The sequence below is a fragment of the Mustela erminea genome, chromosome 16 (genome assembly GCF_009829155.1).
Source record: "Mustela erminea isolate mMusErm1 chromosome 16, mMusErm1.Pri, whole genome shotgun sequence".
Lineage (NCBI taxonomy): Eukaryota > Metazoa > Chordata > Mammalia > Carnivora > Mustelidae > Mustela > Mustela erminea.
Window position 1 is genome coordinate 74724220 of NC_045629.1, and position 20311 is coordinate 74744530.

The following is a 20311-nucleotide window of genomic DNA, read 5'->3' on the forward strand; positions in this document are numbered from 1 at the left end:
CATTATGGTTCATTGTCATCGTAGCCACTAAGGACATGTTTTGTTGAGAGACTCATAGTACGCGTTACTGAACTGGAGGTAATGATAAGTTCTGCGGAAGTGAGATTTTAAAACTTTGCATTTTCCAAACTTAGAACACAAAATGCTTTTTGGCTCGAATTACCTCTACATGTTCCATGAAATATCATTTGGGAAACATTGGTCTAAAGTTCTTCCCTGTTTTTGTTCACATCACCTGCGGTCCTGCCTCTGATTACTAAGATTCTATTAACTTCTTTCCACATGTCCACCTTCTAATGTATAGAATCAGACCTAATGCAAATGACATGTGACCTTGTGTTGGAGCCTAGACACCTGCCATAATATGACCTACCAAACAATTACTCAGCCCATTCTAGTTTATGCCTTTGAACATGGAGCATCTAAGCTGCATGCCCTACCACTGTTTTAAAATCCAATTAGACATCACCTTCTCCAGAAAACCTGCTTGAGCCTGCACTTATTCTCAGCACAGCAGTTACTGTGGTGTATGGGAGTTGCCTAGCTCTGTGTTTATCTGTTCCTCTAGGCTATGATCCCCTTGAGAGTCAGGCACTGTGTTTTATCTATAACCGAATCTTAAGCATCTGGAACATTTGGTAGGTTCTTAATAAGTACATGTGGAGTGAATGCATGCCTATGTGCATGAATGAGTGGTATAAGGTTGAGAGCCTATATAGGCATCAGTAAGGGCATTGTTTCCAAACTCTTGCTATCAAAAGTTCTGTTATATTTTTCTTATTCTCTCCCAAGTGGACTCCAATTGGGAAAGATTCTGTTTAGCAAACTGTATTTATTAAATGAAACATGGTTTCTTTTTCTACCATTCAATCAAATGCCTAGTGTTTGATGAGTAGGAGGTAAAAGTCATTAGGACATGGTTGAATATAATTCCAGCCAAGAGCATGTCATTGAAATGCAGCCTTACGATGCTTGTTAACATGAGGTTGTTTCTTTCATTTTTTTTTTTTTTGGATTTTATCTATTTATTTGACAGAGGCAGAGAGGCAGGCAGAGAGAGGAAGGGAAGCAAGTTCTCTGCTGAGCAGAGAGCCCAACACAAGGCTCGATCCCAGGACCCTGAGATCATGACCTGAGCTGAAGGCAGAGGCTTTAACCCACTGAGCCACCCAGGTGCCCCTCAACATGAGGTTTTATCCAGGTTTTTGGAATTTAGAGAATGCACCACCCCCTTACTCTCTCGCAGTGCTGGCCACTGAGGCACCAGAGGTCACAGATGACCAAGACCAAAGCCTGGATTCACGTCAGCTTGAGTGTTTGCCACAGGACAGCCTCAAGTGGAGGTTGAAGTCATCATTGAGAGTGCCTCTGGGAAAGGGACATGGCAGTCCCGAGATTGAGCTGTAGGCGCTTGTGACTGGGGCCCTACAGTATGGACCAGCTTGTTGCTGGGAAAGACCCAGAGACAATGCCGAGTCCAGCAGACTCAGCGCCTTCCCCTCTTATGCTGAGGGGTTTTATCTTTTCCCAAGACCTTACTTGCTTCCAGGCTCAGGCTGGAGCCTGCCCTCAGAAGCAAGTAAGGCCGAGGCTTCCTCAACCAACTCCTGTTTCACTCCTGCATTGTCTCCCTGGCAGCATCTCCCTGTGCTTGCCCTCGAGGTCTCTTCAGCTCTATGTCAGACTTGCCACCTGCACAGTTTGAGTTGTGCAAAAGGCAGAGGTTTCTGCCTCACTCAGTTCCAACCCCACTTCCTGGGTCAAACCAGCCAAATGTGAGAAGAAATGGCCAGGGACAAACACTAAGCCTGAATAAGAGTGCCAAGCTGCATGTATTAGGGCTATTTTTTTTTTTTCTGTGTTTATTAAATCCCTGATCCCAACCCCAGAAGAGAAAGCACCTGCCTTTTTAAAAAAGTGACCTCCCAAGGTCACTTTTTTTTTTTTTAAAGATTTTATTTATTTATTTGACAGGCAGAGATCACAAGTAGGCAGAGAGGCAGGCAGAGAGAGGGGGGGAAGCAGGCTCCCCGCTGAGCAGAGAGTCCGATGTGGGGCTCGATGTGGGGCTCGATGTGGGGCTCGATCCCAGGATGCTGGGATCATGACCTGAGCCAAAAGCAGAGGCTTTAACCCACTGAGCCACCCAGGAGCCCCTCCTAAGGTCACTTCTTAGAAAAGTTTGAGGTGATCTAATCCAGAATGATTTGCATTCAGGGCTTCGGGGGTAATGTTTGTTGTATTTGAAAGAGACACAACTTGCCCTCTTCAATCTAGAGATAAGGGAACAGAGATTTCCCTGGAATGTGGTACTTATTGTTTCCCTGGTAAGGAAGCTCTAAGTGGCATCTTGGTAAGTACTGAGTTGGGGGACCCTTGGGAAAATATCCCTATGGGGTTTCCTGGAACCCACTGCTAACACTTCTTCCTTCTTATAGGAACGTTAGTGTTAGCAAACTGGGAATAGGAAATAAGTATTATAAATGTGAGTTGCTGATAAATGACTCATGTTTGGTGTTTTAAGAAGTCTGTCTTAGTTTTTGTTCAGACTCTTTTCTGAACCATCCTCCCTAAGTGAGGTTATGCAGTGTTAGTCAAGATTGTTGTAAGTTTTCCCATCTGTACTGAGAGAAAATGAAAAATCACATTCAGATTACATGCCCGACAGTGATTTGGTTAGGGATAACACTTCTCTTTTATATTTGGGATATTTATGTCACTATAATCTGTCCTCCAAACAAAGCCAACTAATGGCCAATGAGATATTCTTGCAGGAAAGGTCTATGTAGTATCACTATGGGGAAAGATTTCAGTAATTTTCATAGACTCCTAGCTTCTGCTTGAAGAAATGAAATAACAAGGGGGCAGAATTCTGTTTGCTGAAATAATAGTCCAGAAGTTTCCAGTCAGACTGTGCTGAATTCCAGCAACCATGTGGAACTTGGTTCCTAAACCTCAGTCATGAACACTCAAACATGGGTCTGGAGCCCAGAATCTGGACAATCATTGCTTTCCAGGTTTGGGCTGAACAGAAAGCTTGTGAACATTGTCCGGATTGTATATTTAATGAGGAACTAACATTGTATGAAATTCTTTCATTGTCCTTTGTCATTTTGTGTCCTGAAATCTATGATTAAGAGACTAAAACAATGATGTGGGAGGTCCCCCTCCTTCTGGTAGATCCCACAAGAAGAATTTTTTAGCTACTTATATGAAGCCCACAGCCTCACTCTTGACCTGTCGATGAATACTGATAAACCAGATCATTAAGACAGTTTCTTCATTTGGGGGTTTAGGTCTTAGACATGCTAAGCTCTTTTCCCAGTATGCTTTGTTTGACACTTAATGCTTTGCTTCTTGCCTCAGTTTATCTTTTTTTTTTTTAAAAGATTTTATTTCTTTATTTGACAGAGAGAGATGACAAGCAGGCAGAGAGCCAGGCAGAGAGAGAGGAGGAAGCAGGTTCCCTGCTGAGCAGAGAGCCCGATGTGGGGCTCGATCCCAGGACCCTGAGATCATGACCCGAGCCGAAGGCAACAGCTTAACCCACTGAGCCACCCAGGCGCCCATTGCCTCAGTTTATCTTACCAGAGGCTCATGGTCTTGGACACTTACTGGTTTTGGTTCTCTTTGGATGAGGTATGGGCAAATGGTCAGCTGTGGCCGAACTTCCAGACCAACCACAAATCCAGGTGACAGGGCAGAGCTTTCAGGATAAGAGTGCTCAAGGTCCACAGAGGGAATCACAGGCATCCCAGATTTTGTCCCCAGAGCTCAGAGCCAGGTTACCCAAGGATAAGCAATGTCTGACACAGATTCTGTCCTGCCTAAGAATCTTGTCTGGCTCTCTTCAGCTGATCCTCTATTAAGCTAATTCAGGATTTCTTACTCTGATAATATCCTTTGAGTTTCTCAGATAGATGCTCATCTCAGGTTGGGAATGTGCGTGAGTCACTGAACTTGTGCCATTTTCAACAAAAAGGTCCCTAAACTTACGTAGAACTGGCTGAAAGAGAACTTGGCACAACCGCTCAGATGGGGTCACTTTGAAGCCACATGATTTGAGGTAAGCGGCCAATTGAAGTTTAACTTTTAAAATATCACATCTGTTGTGATGTGTGGATTATATACATAAACCCAACACTGACCTCATCTCAAGGTCAAGCTGGAATGAGTGAGAGGGATGGGGTAAGTTCAGGGAGAGAGGCAGGATTCTTGCTCAGGACATGACTCATGAGTTGGGGAGACTCTGACACATTAATGGTTTTTGTATAGGGCCACAGGGCAGGTGTGGCTCAAAGGACTTGTAGCACTGTAGCAACTGGACCAAAATGTCAACTAGGTTGTGTCTGGAGAGGTAACTGCTACGCACTGACCAAATGACCTTTGGGGTTAGCAAGATGGATACACAAAGCTCAGGAAATGAATCAACAAATGTATCAGGACCTAAGTTACTCAATTTTGTGTGTGTGTGTGTGTGTGTACATTTAAGATGTAGATTTTTCAGAAATGTCAATGCCACAGGGGAAAATGAAAGTGTGTGTGGGTTGGGCATGTTTGTGGGGGGGAGTATGTATGTTTGTGTTCTCATAAATTTGAAGAGAATGGAAATATAAGCATTACCAAAATGTTTATCTTTAGTAAGGTTCTGAAGTAACTCTTTTCATGTAAGAATAGGAAATAAGTATTATAAATGCAAATTGCTGATAAATGACTCATGCTTGGTGTTTTAAAGTCTATCTATCTTAGTCTTTTCTTCAGTCCTTTCTGCAAAGGATTAAGTCTGGTTATTGATGTTTTCCTTAATTTGGCTCCAGTGGTGCTACCATTACTGACCTTCAAGAACCCAGCCTCTCTTACAATTCTTATCAGGTATGGCAGTACAGAACCCAGAAAAGCAGCTACTCAGGTCATGCTATGTCTTTGAGACTCCTCTTAAATTCTCTGCCATGCACTTTTCTGCTGGAATTGTCTCATTAATTTAGCTTTTCTGGCTCATTATTATTGCCAGTGTTTGTTTTTGAATTTATCACTCTGAGATATGAAGTCCTGAGTGGATGTTACTCATATAATGTCTGCAAAGCCCTTATGTGTCATGGTGGGAGATCCTTTTGGGGAATAAAAGTGTCACAGAGTAGGAAAAATGCAATGGTACCTCCTAGAGGTTCCTCATGTGGAATTCACAACAGTAGTTTGGGACCTGGGGATATGAGAAAACCTTTTAAAAATTTCTGTCAATACCCAAGAAAGTACAAGGCAGGGCAATACCTTTATGACCCTAAGTGAAGTAAAAATAAGCACATGCATGAATAGCCAAGAGGAGGCTGTCAAGGCCACCAGCAATGTTAAGTGTCTGCTCTGGGCTGGAATGAAATCCCTGGAGAATGGTAACCCTCGTCTTCCTGTGCAGAGCTGCAGCCATGGTGGTGGGCTATGTCACATGCTACCCCACTGCTGTAAAAAGTGGGTGTGCACACTCATTCAGGTCAAACACAGTTTTGTGTGGAAAGAAGAACCTTCATACATACACATGCCTTGCACTGGGTAAAAATAGTAAAAATCATCCTTGGTGGCGAAAAGAGGAAAAAATCCGATGTAGCTCAATGAAGAAATTTTACATTGAAGAATCTTATCCCAGTCACTGGTCAAATTAGTGCCAAGGTCAATATAACTGAGATCCCAGTTCGAGCATATAAAGGAGTCAGGGGGAAAATATCCAGACTTTTGTTCTTTCTTTCAGTACGTATCTCCCTATATTTAAAATATCGTACACTAACCTTCTCCTATTTAAGATACCATGCGTTCATTGTTTCTAGTTCCTCAGGCCACAGTTTTGTGACTCCGTGAACAATGAGTCAGTCCCTGGTGAAAGTCAAGTCTGGACAGTTTGTTTAGAAAAGTTTCATCTGGGTATTAAGCATTGGGGAAGCACAGGGTGTGTGTCGTATACTAACCAACACACATTTGCAGGCCTACAATCTTGCGGGAGCCACAAGCTCACCTCTACCTTTCTCTCTCCCACTTTAGGCTAGCTCTGGAACTTCAGAGGAAAGAAGGATAATTAGTCAAAGTTAATGGATTAAATTGCCTACTTAATTCACTCAACACTCCCCGAAGGCTTCAAATCCACTTGCCTGTCGGAAAAGAGTGAAAAACCAGACCAGACCCCTCTAATGACTCTCCCTGGCTCAGCTCAGAGGCTATCTTCAGAGTCAGGGCTAAGAAGAGCCTGGGGAGATTCATTGTCAGAAAAAGCTATGTTACGGGAAGAGTGCAGATGCACTGCGGGGAAATGGACAAAGCCCTCCATGTTCTCTGCCCAAAAAGCCTGCAGATGTCCCATCCAGGGAACATCAAGACTTAATCTGATGTTAAAATGGTTAAAAATAAATTGCAGATGGGGAAAAATCTGCCTGTGATTTCCTGCATACAAGACTGAATATGAACAATTAGATATTTGGAAGGTTGTCACAGAGGTAGTAAGGTCTGAGAATACACACACCTTCTTTCTCTTTAAAACCAATACCCAATATTTCAGGCATCTTGAGTGAGAATTTCAGATCAGAGTCATTGGGGGTAGGGGGCTGGGAAGAAGAAGCAGGTGTTTCTTCTTGAGCAGCAGAAACCCAGGCTGAGATGGTGGACTTGCCATCACTCTCCTCCTGGGGTCTTGCTCCCTCACCCTTGGCCCATCTCTTACTTATCTGTGGATCTCAGCTTCATAGTCACTTCTTTAGCAAGATCTTCCTCAATTACCCTGGTTCATCTTTCTGTCCTTTTCTAATGCTGTCTTGCTATAAAGATAGCAAGTTCACACTGAGCTATGGACCTGGTGGCGATCCCAGGAACAATGAGGTCTTTGAAATTCTGCATTTCCTTTCTCATCTCTTTCCCCAACCCCAGCTCAGTGCCTGGCACCTGGCCTTTACTCAATGAGCAGCTGAATAATGCATGACTGAATGAGTGAACAAATGAACGTCTTGATGGGGAGTGACTTGGTTTCATCAGGTGAATGACAGAGGTAAGATGAGATTGAATTTAGAGAGTTCTTGTGGACATCGGTTTGCATAAAAAAGGCACTGCCCATTGAAAGCAGAAACCCAAGTGAAGAAACCAAACCCCAGGGGTCACTACTACTCAACAGAACACAATGACCATCTTGAAAGCAGGAAGGAAGAGGAAGTGTGAAGATGTTTGTAATGATGTTTAGCTCATATAACCAAAACTCAACTATTTGGAGTGCTGCGAGAGGGAGTAGATTGCATTGTCTAATTAGGTAAGATTTTACATCAAATACCTTTTCAATTTTTTGCTTTAACTTGTTGCTGAGTTTGATATTGATGTTTTAAGACAGTTCATTGGGTGATAATTATGTTAAACTATTCTCCTATATGAGGGTAATCTTAAACAATGGGAGTCCTCATTACTTCCTGGTGAATCATGTGTTTATTTGGAGGGTGGGATTCTGAAGTGTGGGTAACTTACTGGTACAGCATGGACTCCCAGCATGCGTTGGGGACTGAGAAATGGAATGGAGAATGCCAGTGCTGAAAGGATGTGAAGGGACCCTTCAGGCAGACCTGCTCTGGCGTAGTTGAGAACACTGGGAACTGGTGGTGAGCAGTGGCTGACCAAGACCTTAAGGCAGTCAGTCGAGCAATTAGGGCTCCAACTTCATTCTCTGGAGTTTCCATTCAGGCCCTTCCCACTCTCATTTGGACAAATTTTGGGTCCTGCAGAGATCTGTCCCAGGATCATGAGACTCACAACTTACAAGACTAACCAGTTTAGTATGAGGAAACTGTGATCCTCAGCATCAGGTCAACATGAGGATTTTTATCATCAGGGCAATCAGATGAGAATTCTTTCTTTTCTCCCTAGGGACACAGAGAGCAGGATCTAAGGAAAGTCCCAGCTGGGTTTGATGAAGACACAGTAGCCCACTATGGTTTTTTGTTCTGCTTCCTGCCCAACCAGCTTCACTCCGTCCACATCTCCTTGTCTCCTGGGCTTAACATTCCCCATTGCAAGTGGGACTGCATCAAATGGTGGGTTGTCATTTTATCATGAGGTAGACATGGCAGCTGCCCAGCTTAGGCTTTGCCATGCAAACAGCGATCACATCAGGAGACTCATGGGATGAGATGCTACCTAGGACATGAGGACAAGCTGGAGGAAAATCTGGTCATTTCTTGGAGTTTTCACAGAAAATTCCTAAATTTCAGTGACTACCCATCTTGAGAGGGTGCGTGTTCACATGTACATGAGTACACACTCGCATGCACACACACACACACACACACACACACAGACACACACACACACACACACACAGAGTTTTGAATCTGACTGACCCAGAAACAAAGTAGAAGGTAGACACCCAGCATCTATCCTCAGGCCAGGAGAGGGGAGGCAGTTTGCCCTGAAATCAGACATAACTGGGTTCTAATTGCAGCCCTGCTATTACTGGTTACATGTCCTCTAGGGAATTAATTAATCTCTATGAATCACAATTTCCTCATTTGTAAAACAGGTATAAACACTTACCCTGTAAGTTTGGTGCGGAAATTAAATGGAAAGGATAAGAACAACACTCCCGACATGGTACCCGACCCCAGACTCTTGATCTCTGTTAGCGTTAGCGATGCTGTGGATATTTAGCTATGCCCCCGGCAATGAAGTGCATTCACGTTCTGCTTTGTCGTGTGAAATACCAAAATTCTACCTATGATTTCAGTCTTCACGAGCTGGCACTATTTTCATGGTAACAATGATGATCAAAGTCAGTCTAGAGTGTAGAAATGACTAATATATACAATGAAGTAGAAATGTATACCTTTCTCCAGGCAATTCTTCCAAAAAGCCTTGAGGTGTAATAGCAAAGTGTCAGGATTGGGATGCCCATCCAGGATGGGTGAATGTGAAAGGGATTGATGGACAGGGCTGAGGATTTCAAAATATCTGAGGACAGACCCCATCACTGAGAGGGGGCGTGCTTCTGAAAGAGCAGGTGCACCTTCCCTGGCCTATCTCTTGTCATAAAAATCAAGTTAAAATTATTAATGACCTCACACAATAATTTTTACAGTGACACGAAAACTTCACCCTTTGGTATCCTCTTGTAAATTGTAGTTCTAAGATTCAGTCTCTCCCTGATAAGTCCATTATTGCCCCCAGAATCCATTCTCCAGAAGGCAGCCAAAGTGATCTCCTAAAAATCAAAATCTGATCATGTTCCTGCCCTGCTTAAAAATTTTCTATCATTTCCCTTGGAATAAAATAAGAAACCAGCAGCCTTGTAGCACTCTGCTCCTGTCTCCTTTAACTTCATCTCATGCCCCTTTCTTTACTGCTTGTGATTTTCTAGCCACGTGGGCCTTATTGCTTTTTCTAACACACCAAACTTTTTCCTACCTCAGGGTCTTTGCACTAGCTGTTTTCTCTGTCTGCAAAGCTCTTTTTCTAGTTATTTGCATCTATAGTCCTCTCAGGACTCAAATAGAATCTTCATAGACCTCCATAATCCTTCTGCAGTTAATTTTATCCACCTTCCTATTCATAGATCTCTACTTCCTTTGTAGAACTTTAGTTCATTGTCTGCATTCCCCATTCTCTTAAAAGGCAAACTCCTGGAAGATAAGGAGCAAGTAAGTCTGCTTACTACTGGATCCCCAGGATCTAGAACACAGAGTGCCTATTAAATAACTAAATGAATAAGAGCTCAAGCCCACAAACAGATTTTTAGATACAGCATGCAACCAACAGGGAAATATGATCTTTAATGTAAGGATCATTTTCCTAGGTCTTCAATTCACATCTCATATTTTGTCTTTATTCTTAGAGAGCCAATGACCATGTTGAGGACTCATCCAATAATCTCACCTTGCAGTTTCTGGACATCCTCCCCTAAATGTCAACATTTTAATTTTTGGTCTCTTTCAAAGACCTACTTCTGCTATTACAATCTCAACTTTCAATAGTCCACCTGGGATTTAAACTTCTTGGCTTTCTGTTTTCTAACTTTCATTCCACCCATAGGCTCAGAGCATAGGAAGCCTCATTGGTAACTGAGACTTGGGTTCAGGAAGCCAATATACCAAATCAATGAGCAGAACACCTGTGCCATGTCAAGAGTTAGGGATGCAAAGCGTAAATGTGCAGCATGTCCAAGCACAACCTGGATACCAGAAACCAGAGAACTGAACCAGCAAATTTAACCCAAAAGGATACAGATATAGGGGCAGGGAAAGTGAAGGACATCAAAATCAAGAGATTATCTACAGGCATAGACAAGGACTGGAAGATTCATACAAGGGTCCAGAGAGAATTCTTAGTGACTCCTCTTGCTCTTTCAAACCACTGATAGACTCCTGAAATGGGCATTGGGATGGCGAGAGAGATTGCATTAGAGTTATTCTTGGAGATCCAGAACTCTATGGATTTTCATGACAATCTGGCTTCTTACTTCTCATCAAATCTGTCTCCTGCCAGTGATGTTTTTCAATCTAATTCCAATTTGTAGTTTTTAGTCTTCATCTTACTGGGCCTCCTGGTTATAGCTGACATTGTTGATTACCCCTTCCTTCTCAGAATGCTCTGTTCTCTAGGCTTCCATAACATCACATTACCTAATTCTCTCCTGATCATTCGGGTTGTTTCCTGTCTGGTTCCATCATGGGATCCTTACTCTGTCACCTCCCATCTGGTGCCTCCAAGTATCTGCTCTGTGCCTTCTTATTGGTTTATGTTATATATTCCCTACAGTGATCTGTGCCATTCTCATACTTTCAATGATCATGCAAATCCTGATGACTACCAGATTGCTCTCTTGTGCTGTTCTTTCAAGCCAGAGCTTTAGAAGTATGTGTTCAATAGCCTTCTGGAGATCTTTCTCTGAACCATCCCAGGCACCTCAATCTCCACATGTCCCAAACTGACTTCCTAGTGTTTCCCTCCCAGTCTCCTACCATTCCAGTAGGGCCTATTTTAAAGGGTAGTTATATCATTGACCCAGTCACTGAAGCAAGAAACCTGGAGGTCAAACTTGACTGGTTTTTCTCCCTTGCCACCTATCGCTATCATTTCATTCATTCATTCACTCATTCAGCAAACTTTAATCAAGCCCTTCTATTTAGCAGGTAGTGTTCTAACTGCAGGCTAAATAGTGGGTAAGTGAAATATGTAATTTCTCTCTGCGTGGTGCATAAAAACCACTCTGACTTCACCTCTAAAGTATCTTTTTCCTCTGTATCCCCTTCTCTTTTATTCCTAGCAGTACTTGGCATATAATAGATGCTCAATTAATCTTTATCAAATGGAAGACTGAATACATGCTAATGTAACTATCTGAACATCTGTTGTCTGCATAGCACAGATTAGGGCTCAGCATACTGAAGTCATTAACACCATTTCTAAGCACATGTTACGAATTAATAGACGTCAAAACATCTGGCCAATTTAGCTGGAAACCATCCATCCCCAGTGAAGCATTAGTATGTTTTATCTGTGTTATGTAAACACTCAGATGGTCTGGGCTATCTGTGGAACTGACTGGGGGTCTGGCAGAGTGCGGGTTCAGCCAAACCACTGCTGATCTCTTCCAGATGCACACACAACTCTGAATCACACACACAACTCACTGACTTCTAGAGCTAAGCCTAAGTACAAACTCTGAGGGCTTGTGGGCATTTCCATCAATTCAGTCATTTCCACTTGGTAATTTGTGAATATCAATACAATTCACTGGCTTGTAGGTCTGATGGCATCAAAATGAATTGAGATTATGCACACTGAACATGGCACAGATGGGTTATATCCAGGCAGAACTCAGGCATCACAAGAAATGCATGATATGGTTAAACACCGAGTTAATAATCTTTGACTGATAATGACATATCAACCCAACTACTTCATGATATCAGCAAATATCTTTAGGAAATCCTCAAAGGTAATATTTCCACTCTTCCTATCCAATTTTGTCAAATGGCTCAATCATGAAATAAAACCAAGAATCTTTACCTTTTTCTTCCTGGTGCTCAACAATTAGTGGCAAGGTTAGGTACAACTGAGATGAGAAAAATTAGGAGTTTTCCCAATTTCTGCAATCAGCTTAAATAGGAAATTTTTTTTCAAATGGAAAGAGCAGAAAGGAAAAACAGAAACACTAAAACCAAGAAAGAGAATTTTATGCAGTTACTGAGGTATCCAGTGTGACTCACACATCTCTCAATAACCAGCATTCAGGCTTGAGCTACAACAAGCAGAGGGAGCAGGGAGGACACTGTCAGCTGGTCATGTTTCCACTGCAGCAAGTGCACCAGACCGTTATTTTATATAGCATCAAACTGTACCATGCATACCAATCCAAGAACGGAAAGAAGTAGACACTGAACTCAGTGATGACTTGCATGGACATATAATTTGGGGGCAAATTAAACACTCACAAAAGACAAGGGAAGACCTAAAGGTAAGACTCTTACAAGGCATGTGGGCTTAGCTGTACCTACACCCTTCCCCACTGGAATCTGTTTCATGGATTGTTCATAGCTTCTTTGCACAGAACTGGAAAGAAACAGGTTAACTTGGTTTGGGGGCACCCCACATCCATCTTTCAAATGCAGAAGGAGGGAACACTTTCTACCATTTTAACCTGCTCCATTTTAAATGATTTTAAGCAGATAGATTTGTCTTATCTGTGAGTTGATGAGAAAAATGTAGGTCCATGGATGAGGACAATTAACCCATTGATGCCCTTATAAAGCTGCGGACACTCTTTACACTGCTTTCAGCTTTTGCTTGGCTCAGGAGACTGTCAGAAGCTATTTGAAAGTCTTATATATTGGCTTCTGTTTGTTTCTTTAAAAAGGTATGATGGAGTTACACCATGAATTTGCATGAATTTGACTACCTGTACTTAGTGTAAAGGATTAAAAGTAAACTCTTAGGTGAGCAGGTGATTTTGCCCCTGCTCTGGACAAGCACGCTGGGGACAAGAGCATCTTTGAATCCCTCTGGTTTTCTCCCTGATCAGCCTCACCTCTCCAGTGCATCTTGGAGTCTGAGCATCTCACTGGATTTAGTGTGATTTTGGGATTTGGAAAAAACATTTTTAAAATAATTTGATTATTGATGATTTATACCTATGTAATGACTCTGTAGCCCTATCCCCCATTTAAGATGCAAATCCACACTAAATAGGAATAGAACTATGTTTATGGGGGCTTTGAAATTGCCGGGTCCTTCTAAAGCGCTCATATTCACCCTTGATCTCACTTGGTGCTGCCTTTATATTGCAAGATCAACAGTGCCCTTCTGATTTGAAATTTCAGAGGGTAACTCAGAACTCCTGGCCTGCCAGCTCCCTAAGAAATAGTTCTCATGGACTTGGTCTTCTACATTTGTTGCTTATTTAATCATGTCAGGTTCTCCAACATGAATAATTTTGTGGATGGGGGTGGGGTGGGGATTATAATCTACCTTCACATGATGTTTATTTTCAGCTAGATTTAAGAGAGAAAGACAGATGGAATAGAGAGAGGAGGGGGTGCTGAGAACCATCTGAGATTTCTTGCCTTTCCTGAGAATGCATACATAGGTTAATTCTGTCCTGAAGAGAGATGTTTAATCATTTGAAATTACGGTGTTCAGCAGAGAAAAGGTTAAAGATGAGCTGGTTTTCTCTGAGGCCTCTGGGCTGGGGGTGCACTCGAGCATGCATTCTTGGCTAACCAGAAGAAGGAAGCCAGGACTTACGTTCTGTTTCCCCACTATGTTATCAAAGGGCAGTTCGGGGCTCCAGGATCCTTCTGTGAATGTCGCCCCACTGTTTCTCCTGTCTGAGGAGCTCACCGATTCCTTGACAATGTCTTCGGGCAATGACAGCAGACTCTCCTCAGGCTGCTTAATCAAGTAGGTCTCTATATTATGCTTCCTCAAGAATTCGTTTCTCTCTTTACCATGACCCTCTTCCACATTATAGTCGCCGTTGAGGCAGTCCAGCGTGGCTTTGGAAATGTGAATCCTCCTGTGTGCACAAAGCATAGGTCATTATACATTCCCGAGGTGGCCTGCAAAGGCCATTGCTGTTTGTCATCCTGTGCAAGACCAACATCAGTGCTACACATGGGTACTGTGAAGACAATACTGTCAAGGACAATATGCACTCCCCTGAAAAAGTAGAAAGAATGAAAGAAAACAGAAGTACAGATGTAAATCAATGAGCAGCGCATCCCTGACTTCAGCCTGAGGGACGCTGCAGCCTCTGATAAAAGTCCAGCCTTGCTGGGCCATAACGAAGCACCTCTTTGGGCTTTTCCTGTGACTCTCTGCCTGATCCCAGCAACCTTCAAGAACTGGTGACTTTTCGGTGTTGTTGATTGGATTGGAAAAAGAAGCTCCATAAATGTTTCTGAACCCAAAAGCCATTATTGTCCAAATCACCATGCAACCATAGCAGTTCCCTTAGCATTTCAGGACTTTTCTCATCGTTTTCATTTTCATATATTTGTGCCTGGATTCTTCAACTTTTCTATAATCTTCTTAAAACCAAAGGTAGGTCTTACAAGTTCAGGTTTTATGCACAGAGGGTCCTTTGGGGAAATTACTCTAAGATGTAACTTCTTCTAGAAGATATATATGGTAAAGAGAAGGGAACAGAGCTGTGAACACAGGTAGGCAGGTGGCTGCCTAGGTTAACTCACAGGGTAAGTGACTCATTCCTGAACCTTTATTGCATCACAGCTCATGATCCAAGTTTTCTCATTGTTGTTTTTGTTTTAGCAAAGCAACAGATGACATCAAGAGCCTTAACGATCAGACTTGAATTGTGGAAAGTTCACATGGTAAATCCTTTGGGGAAGAGTTTTTCTGTCTTCTTAACTGTCTAACTCAATTATATTATTTATTGTGCTGTATTGTGGTCTGGATAGATCAGTATGATGATGACGAGCATGGGCTGTTGAGCCAGATTGCCTGGATTGAAATCCTAGCATTACCACTTGCTAGCTGAGAGATCGTGGGCAAGCTACTTAAACTTTCAGTAAGACTGTTTTCTCACCATAAATATAGGAAAATAAAAGTATACCTATCTTTTAGGATCATTGTATTCCAAAGTTGATTTGTGTAAAGTAGTCAAGATTACTTCAGTGTGCATGGTACACTGAACATACTATAAAAGAACATGCTTAAATGATTAGGAATATCCACAAAAATGCCACTATGATATTACTGTTGTCTATTCCATGCCTCCTCAAGGCTTATAGGACACAGCCTGAGCTCTGGAGAAGGCCTCTCTACTCTGGGCTCTACCACTTCGAAGCTCATTCTCTGATGCTCTTCCCCTCCTGTACCCTATGTTTTCTCCTGCTAATCAGATAATTGGCATTTCTTTAAAGTCAAGGTACCATTTCATGCCTATTAAACTCAGAACAAGCCATGCTCTCTGCCTAGAATGCTTACCCCACATTTTCTCCAGGACATTCTCCAACTCCCCAATTCAGCTCAAAGTAATTTCCCTTAGGCTGACTTTATTGCTCCTCTGAATGAATGGATGGATGAATAAGGGAGATGCTTCGTATTTTGCTTGGCTTTTGTAATCGTAGAGGAAGTATATACAAGGAAACAATAAAATTTTTTAAAAGGAGCACTTCCAAATGTATTTTACTTTTAATACTCATCGCTACTTCCCTATTAGCCCTTTTACCCATCCTGCTAAGCTCCTGCTTACAGAGAATAAATCACTGCAAAGGACACAGAAAGAAACTACAAAAATGCATTTCTGGTCATTTAACATGCATTCTCCATGTTTTCCAAAAAAGTGTCATCATACATAGTCATTGATTTCAAAGGCAAGGAAAGATATTAAAAATAAAGGCATGCAAAACATGTTTTGAGCTTCCTTGAGAAATGTGAAAATGTGTGTATGTGCCAATTATTCCGTGATGAATTTTGTTAATACTTGGGAACTCGGTCATGTTAACCCAGGGAAATAGAAAAGTCATTGACCTTCTATGGAATGGATTCTCCAGTCTTCTTTCTGAGATCAAATTTAGAGCTGGGGGTTAGAAAGCAGTCGTTTTCTCCCAGGCAAAACAGTACTTTTGGAAGGGTTTTGTTAAGTCCGATGGCTGATTTTCTCTTAAAATAATTAAGTTAAATACCAATCTCATTTGATATTTTATCTGGATTCTACATTTTATTATTCTGCTGTCAGTGCTCAGGGAGACTGATATTTGCATATACTAAATCAATATTACGTTTTCCGCAGTAGAAGACATCCTCACCTTTATTTATTGCTGATTGTTCTGCTGAAGTTCTAATCAATATACACTTAAATGTTTTGATAAAAACTGGGCTTCAGATGTTCATTTTCATCTTTGCTAGTGCCTTGAGCTTGGGAGCAAAGCATGTGCAGTTGACAGTGTGGTAATTACATTTCCCCCTAAAGAAATGAATCCGTCCTCAGACAATATTCTCATATATGGAATGTCAGGTCAACATCTTCTGGTAATTTCAAATGCCAGTATATAATAATAACAGTTACGATAGGAAATAAGATGTAATAATTGTGTGACACTTATTTTGCATAAACATTATTTTTTAGCCAAAGGTATTACTAGATAACTTGGTTCTGTGGATCATCTCATATAATTTCCTTCCCAATAACTGTTGGGGATAGGCATTTCTTCACCTCCTTTTGCAAATGGTGAGATTGACCCAGAGATAATAAGTAACTGGCCCGGTGTTCTATCAGTGACAGATGATGATGCAGGATTGTGACAAGGACTTGCATTTTCAGAGTCTTCTCAAGACCGTATGGCTGTATCATATGGCCACTATGACAGCCACGACCATAGTGACTATGTCCCAGGCACAGGACAAGGGACTTTATATGCATTATCTCACTTAACAAAAGCTCAGGAACAGTGGTCCTCAAAGTGTGGTATCAAGGCCAACAGCATCAATATCACCTGCAACCTTATTAGGAAGGCCTATTCTGAGATCCTATCCAGACATATGGATCAGAATCCCTGAGGGTGAGGCCCAATTACCTATGGTTTCACAAGCCCTCAGGTGATTCAGATGCATGCCAAAACTTGAGAACCTCTGCTTGCTTGGGGACACGTGGCCAGGGAAAGGATTTTCATCCAATTCTGCATGACCTCAGGGTCGAGGTACTAACCTTGCATATGCCATAGTGGCATAGTGGTTAGTACCTCTCTCTTCTGTTCTAGGCATCATGCTAGCCCCAGGGACACAGTGAGGGTCCGAAGAGTTGCAATAGGAAGATAGCCATGAGCAAGCTGGATACAGTATAGAGTACAGTGATTTAACAGTGATGCACAGTGAGGCACTTACAAGCTGTTTTTATGTGACATCTTTAATTTCTTTGAGCTTCAGTTTCCTTATGAACATAAGAAATCTAAGACTGGTACACCTGCTTCAGTGCTCTTTGTTTTATTGCACTTTGCAGGTATTCCATCTTTTCAGTTGAAGGTCTGGGGTGACCCTCCATCGAACAAATTCATCAGCCTTATTTCTCCAACAGCATCTCCTCAAGTCGGATCTCTGTGTCACATTTTGGTAATTCTTGTGATATTTCCATCAGTTTCATCATGACTGGATTTGTGATACTGATCTCTGATCACTGATTAGGACTTGCTGAAAGCTCTGATGATGGTTTACATTTTTCAGCAATAAAATATTTTAAAACTAAGGAATGCACATTGTTTTTTAAGATATAATGGTACTGCACACTAAGAGACTACAGGAGAATGCAAGCATAGCTTTGATAGGCATTAGAAAATCAAAATATTCATTTGACTAATTTTATTGCAATATTAGCTTTATTGTGGGGGGCTGGAACTGAACCCACAATATCTCAAAGGTATGTCTGTATTTACTGCGTGGAGTGTCATTAGATCAAATGATGTAACATATTGATGGTAGTGAGCTAACTTGTGAGTGTGTGGCAGGTACCCAATACAGGTTTGGAATTGGGAGCTAATTCTTACTGAAAGGGAAAGTAAACTGGGTTTATTCCTATATGCCTTGATGGACAGGAAAAGGAAATAGACATTTGAAAAGCAAATAAAACCCAGCTGTTTCAAACCATGGAGAATTTGGAGACGTGTCTCAGCTTTACTGCATTTCTGCACAGAGGCATGTCCTCCGCCTCAGCAGACCTAAGTAATGTACATAAGACTGAATACTTTGTAAGCACTATCTTCTTCGAAACCAAGTTATTGAGGTCAGTAGCATTCTCAGCTCAATTATACAGTGAAGGAACCAGGCAAGGAGATTCAGAAACTTAACCTAGCCTCTATCACTGGTAAGTAGTAAATCCACCGTTCAAATACCTCATCAGATTTAAACTCAGTCATTCTTGTGTTCCTTAGTGTGGTGGAGGACATTAGGTACACTGGCCTCCAGAAGTCAAAGCATTATGTCACACACCCTCAAAGCTGTGTTCTGAGGTTTGCAAAGGGAATTTAGTGAGCATACGGCAACTCTTCATGCAACAACACATTTAAGACACAGAACATGGATGGATTAGGTGTGTGATTTGTTGGAATACAACAGGCAGTTATTTGTAGGAAAATCCAGAGAATGTAAGGACTTAAAAAACCCAGTGGTGACATGTTAGGGTTATCTTATTCTAAGTCTGCATGTCAAAGAGTAGTGACCATTAAAGACAGTGATGTCTCCCTTAAAAGGATGGCAATGTGCCCACGGACAGCACTGCATGGTTTACAAAGTGCTTCACGCCCACTGCCCAACACAGCCTCAGACAAAATCTGTGACATAGACTGTGCCCATTTGGCAGAAGAGAAAGACCATCATGCAGAAGGGGCATAAAATCACAAGGTATGATATCATTATTACCACCTCTCTTTTTATAGTGAGGAAAATGAGACTCAGAGAAGTTAACTATTGGCCTGAGGGCATACAGACATCACAACAAAACCCAAGTCTGTGCTCAAATCACATGCTAGGTGCTAACCATGCTTTACATGACTTGCTAAGGTAATAGAGCTTAGTATGGGGCAGAGTAGAAATCCTAGTTTCTCTGATACCACCTTCTATGGTTTATTTCCCATGATACTATGTTACCTGATATTAAATATAATTAGCAAGGAATGACGGCAGACTCCAGAGAACTCTGGGACTCCATAGGTAGGATTGGGGATGAGGCATGGGGAAAGGAATATGCATACATGCTCTGTCTGTCTTAGCTTTCCGTCTGCCCCTTGGTCTGTCTATCTATCTATATCATCTATCTACCTTCCATTATTTATCATCTGTTAGAGAGACAGTATATGCAAGAACTCAGTACAACTTACTGGTTCACACATACCCAAAATCTTATTAGGCCCAGTCTGTGTAAGCAGAATCTCACTACAACTTTTAAGGGTTCAGTGAACACTTCCAGGTCACTCATACCACTAGAGTGTCTATACCGATTGGTCTTGCCAGCCAAATTCAGAGAGCTGAGTTTTCAAGGTAGGTAAGGTCCTACAGAAGGTCAGGAGGTCTTAACCCTGATTGCCCATGAGAACTGCTTTAAGAAGTTATAGACTCTGCATAGATTCTGCTTTATATGAACTGGCATAGGTCCGTACACCATTGGTTTCAAAATATTCCTCTGCTGATTCCAATAGAGGTCAACTCTGGAAACCAGTGTTTTGCAGGGCTGGATTCTGAATACGTGCCTGCTGTCCCACCATCCTCACTGCCTGTGATGAATTTCACTAGACTTTTGAGGCCAATATTTGTATGCTGTTTTAATGTCCTGTGTCCTCCCAAACAACTGCTTCTATAGACAGATGCCTCTAAATTCTGCACACAGGAAACCAACCATCACAAAGTGAGCAAATGACAAGGGTTAAACAAGAAGAGGGCTTTGCTTTGACTTACCCGGGGATTCCTCCAGATTCAAGCTTGTTCGCGATGTCCACATCCCAGGACCAGACATCAAACTGCCACTTCCGCAGGCCCAGAACTCCACATAGAACTGAGCCCGAGTGGATTCCAATCCTCATGTCCACATCATGCTTTGTCCTTGACCTCACATACCTGTTGACACAGGAGAATGGAGACACATGCATAAGGCTAGAGTGGGTACTTTTGGCTTTGGTAGCAGCCCCATTCTTCCCAACTCTGTAAGTTCAACTCCATCCTGTTCATATGCCACCTCTTCCATGAAGTCTTCTTAGATTATTCTGGTAATGGGAAAAAATTTCTTACTCTCCTGAGCTCCCCTACTCTTCTATCTGAAATTTTAAGTGCTCTTATGACCCTTCTCCTCAATCCT

The 20311-nt window shown here is 42.0% G+C and overlaps 1 protein-coding gene across 3 annotated transcripts in view; it reads right to left on the reverse strand.

Annotated features, from left to right (window-relative positions):
• ADCY8 (adenylate cyclase 8) overlaps positions 1-20311 on the reverse strand; it is a 226567-nt gene that overhangs the window by 86724 nt on the left and 119532 nt on the right. For all 3 annotated transcript variants that reach the window (XM_032316633.1, XM_032316632.1, XM_032316631.1), the window contains exons 6-7: positions 19915-20073; positions 13753-14023 (exon numbers count right to left, since the gene is read on the reverse strand). In XM_032316633.1, coding sequence (XP_032172524.1) covers positions 13753-14023; positions 19915-20073 — 430 coding nt within the window. The remainder of the gene's footprint in view (positions 1-13752; positions 14024-19914; positions 20074-20311) is intronic.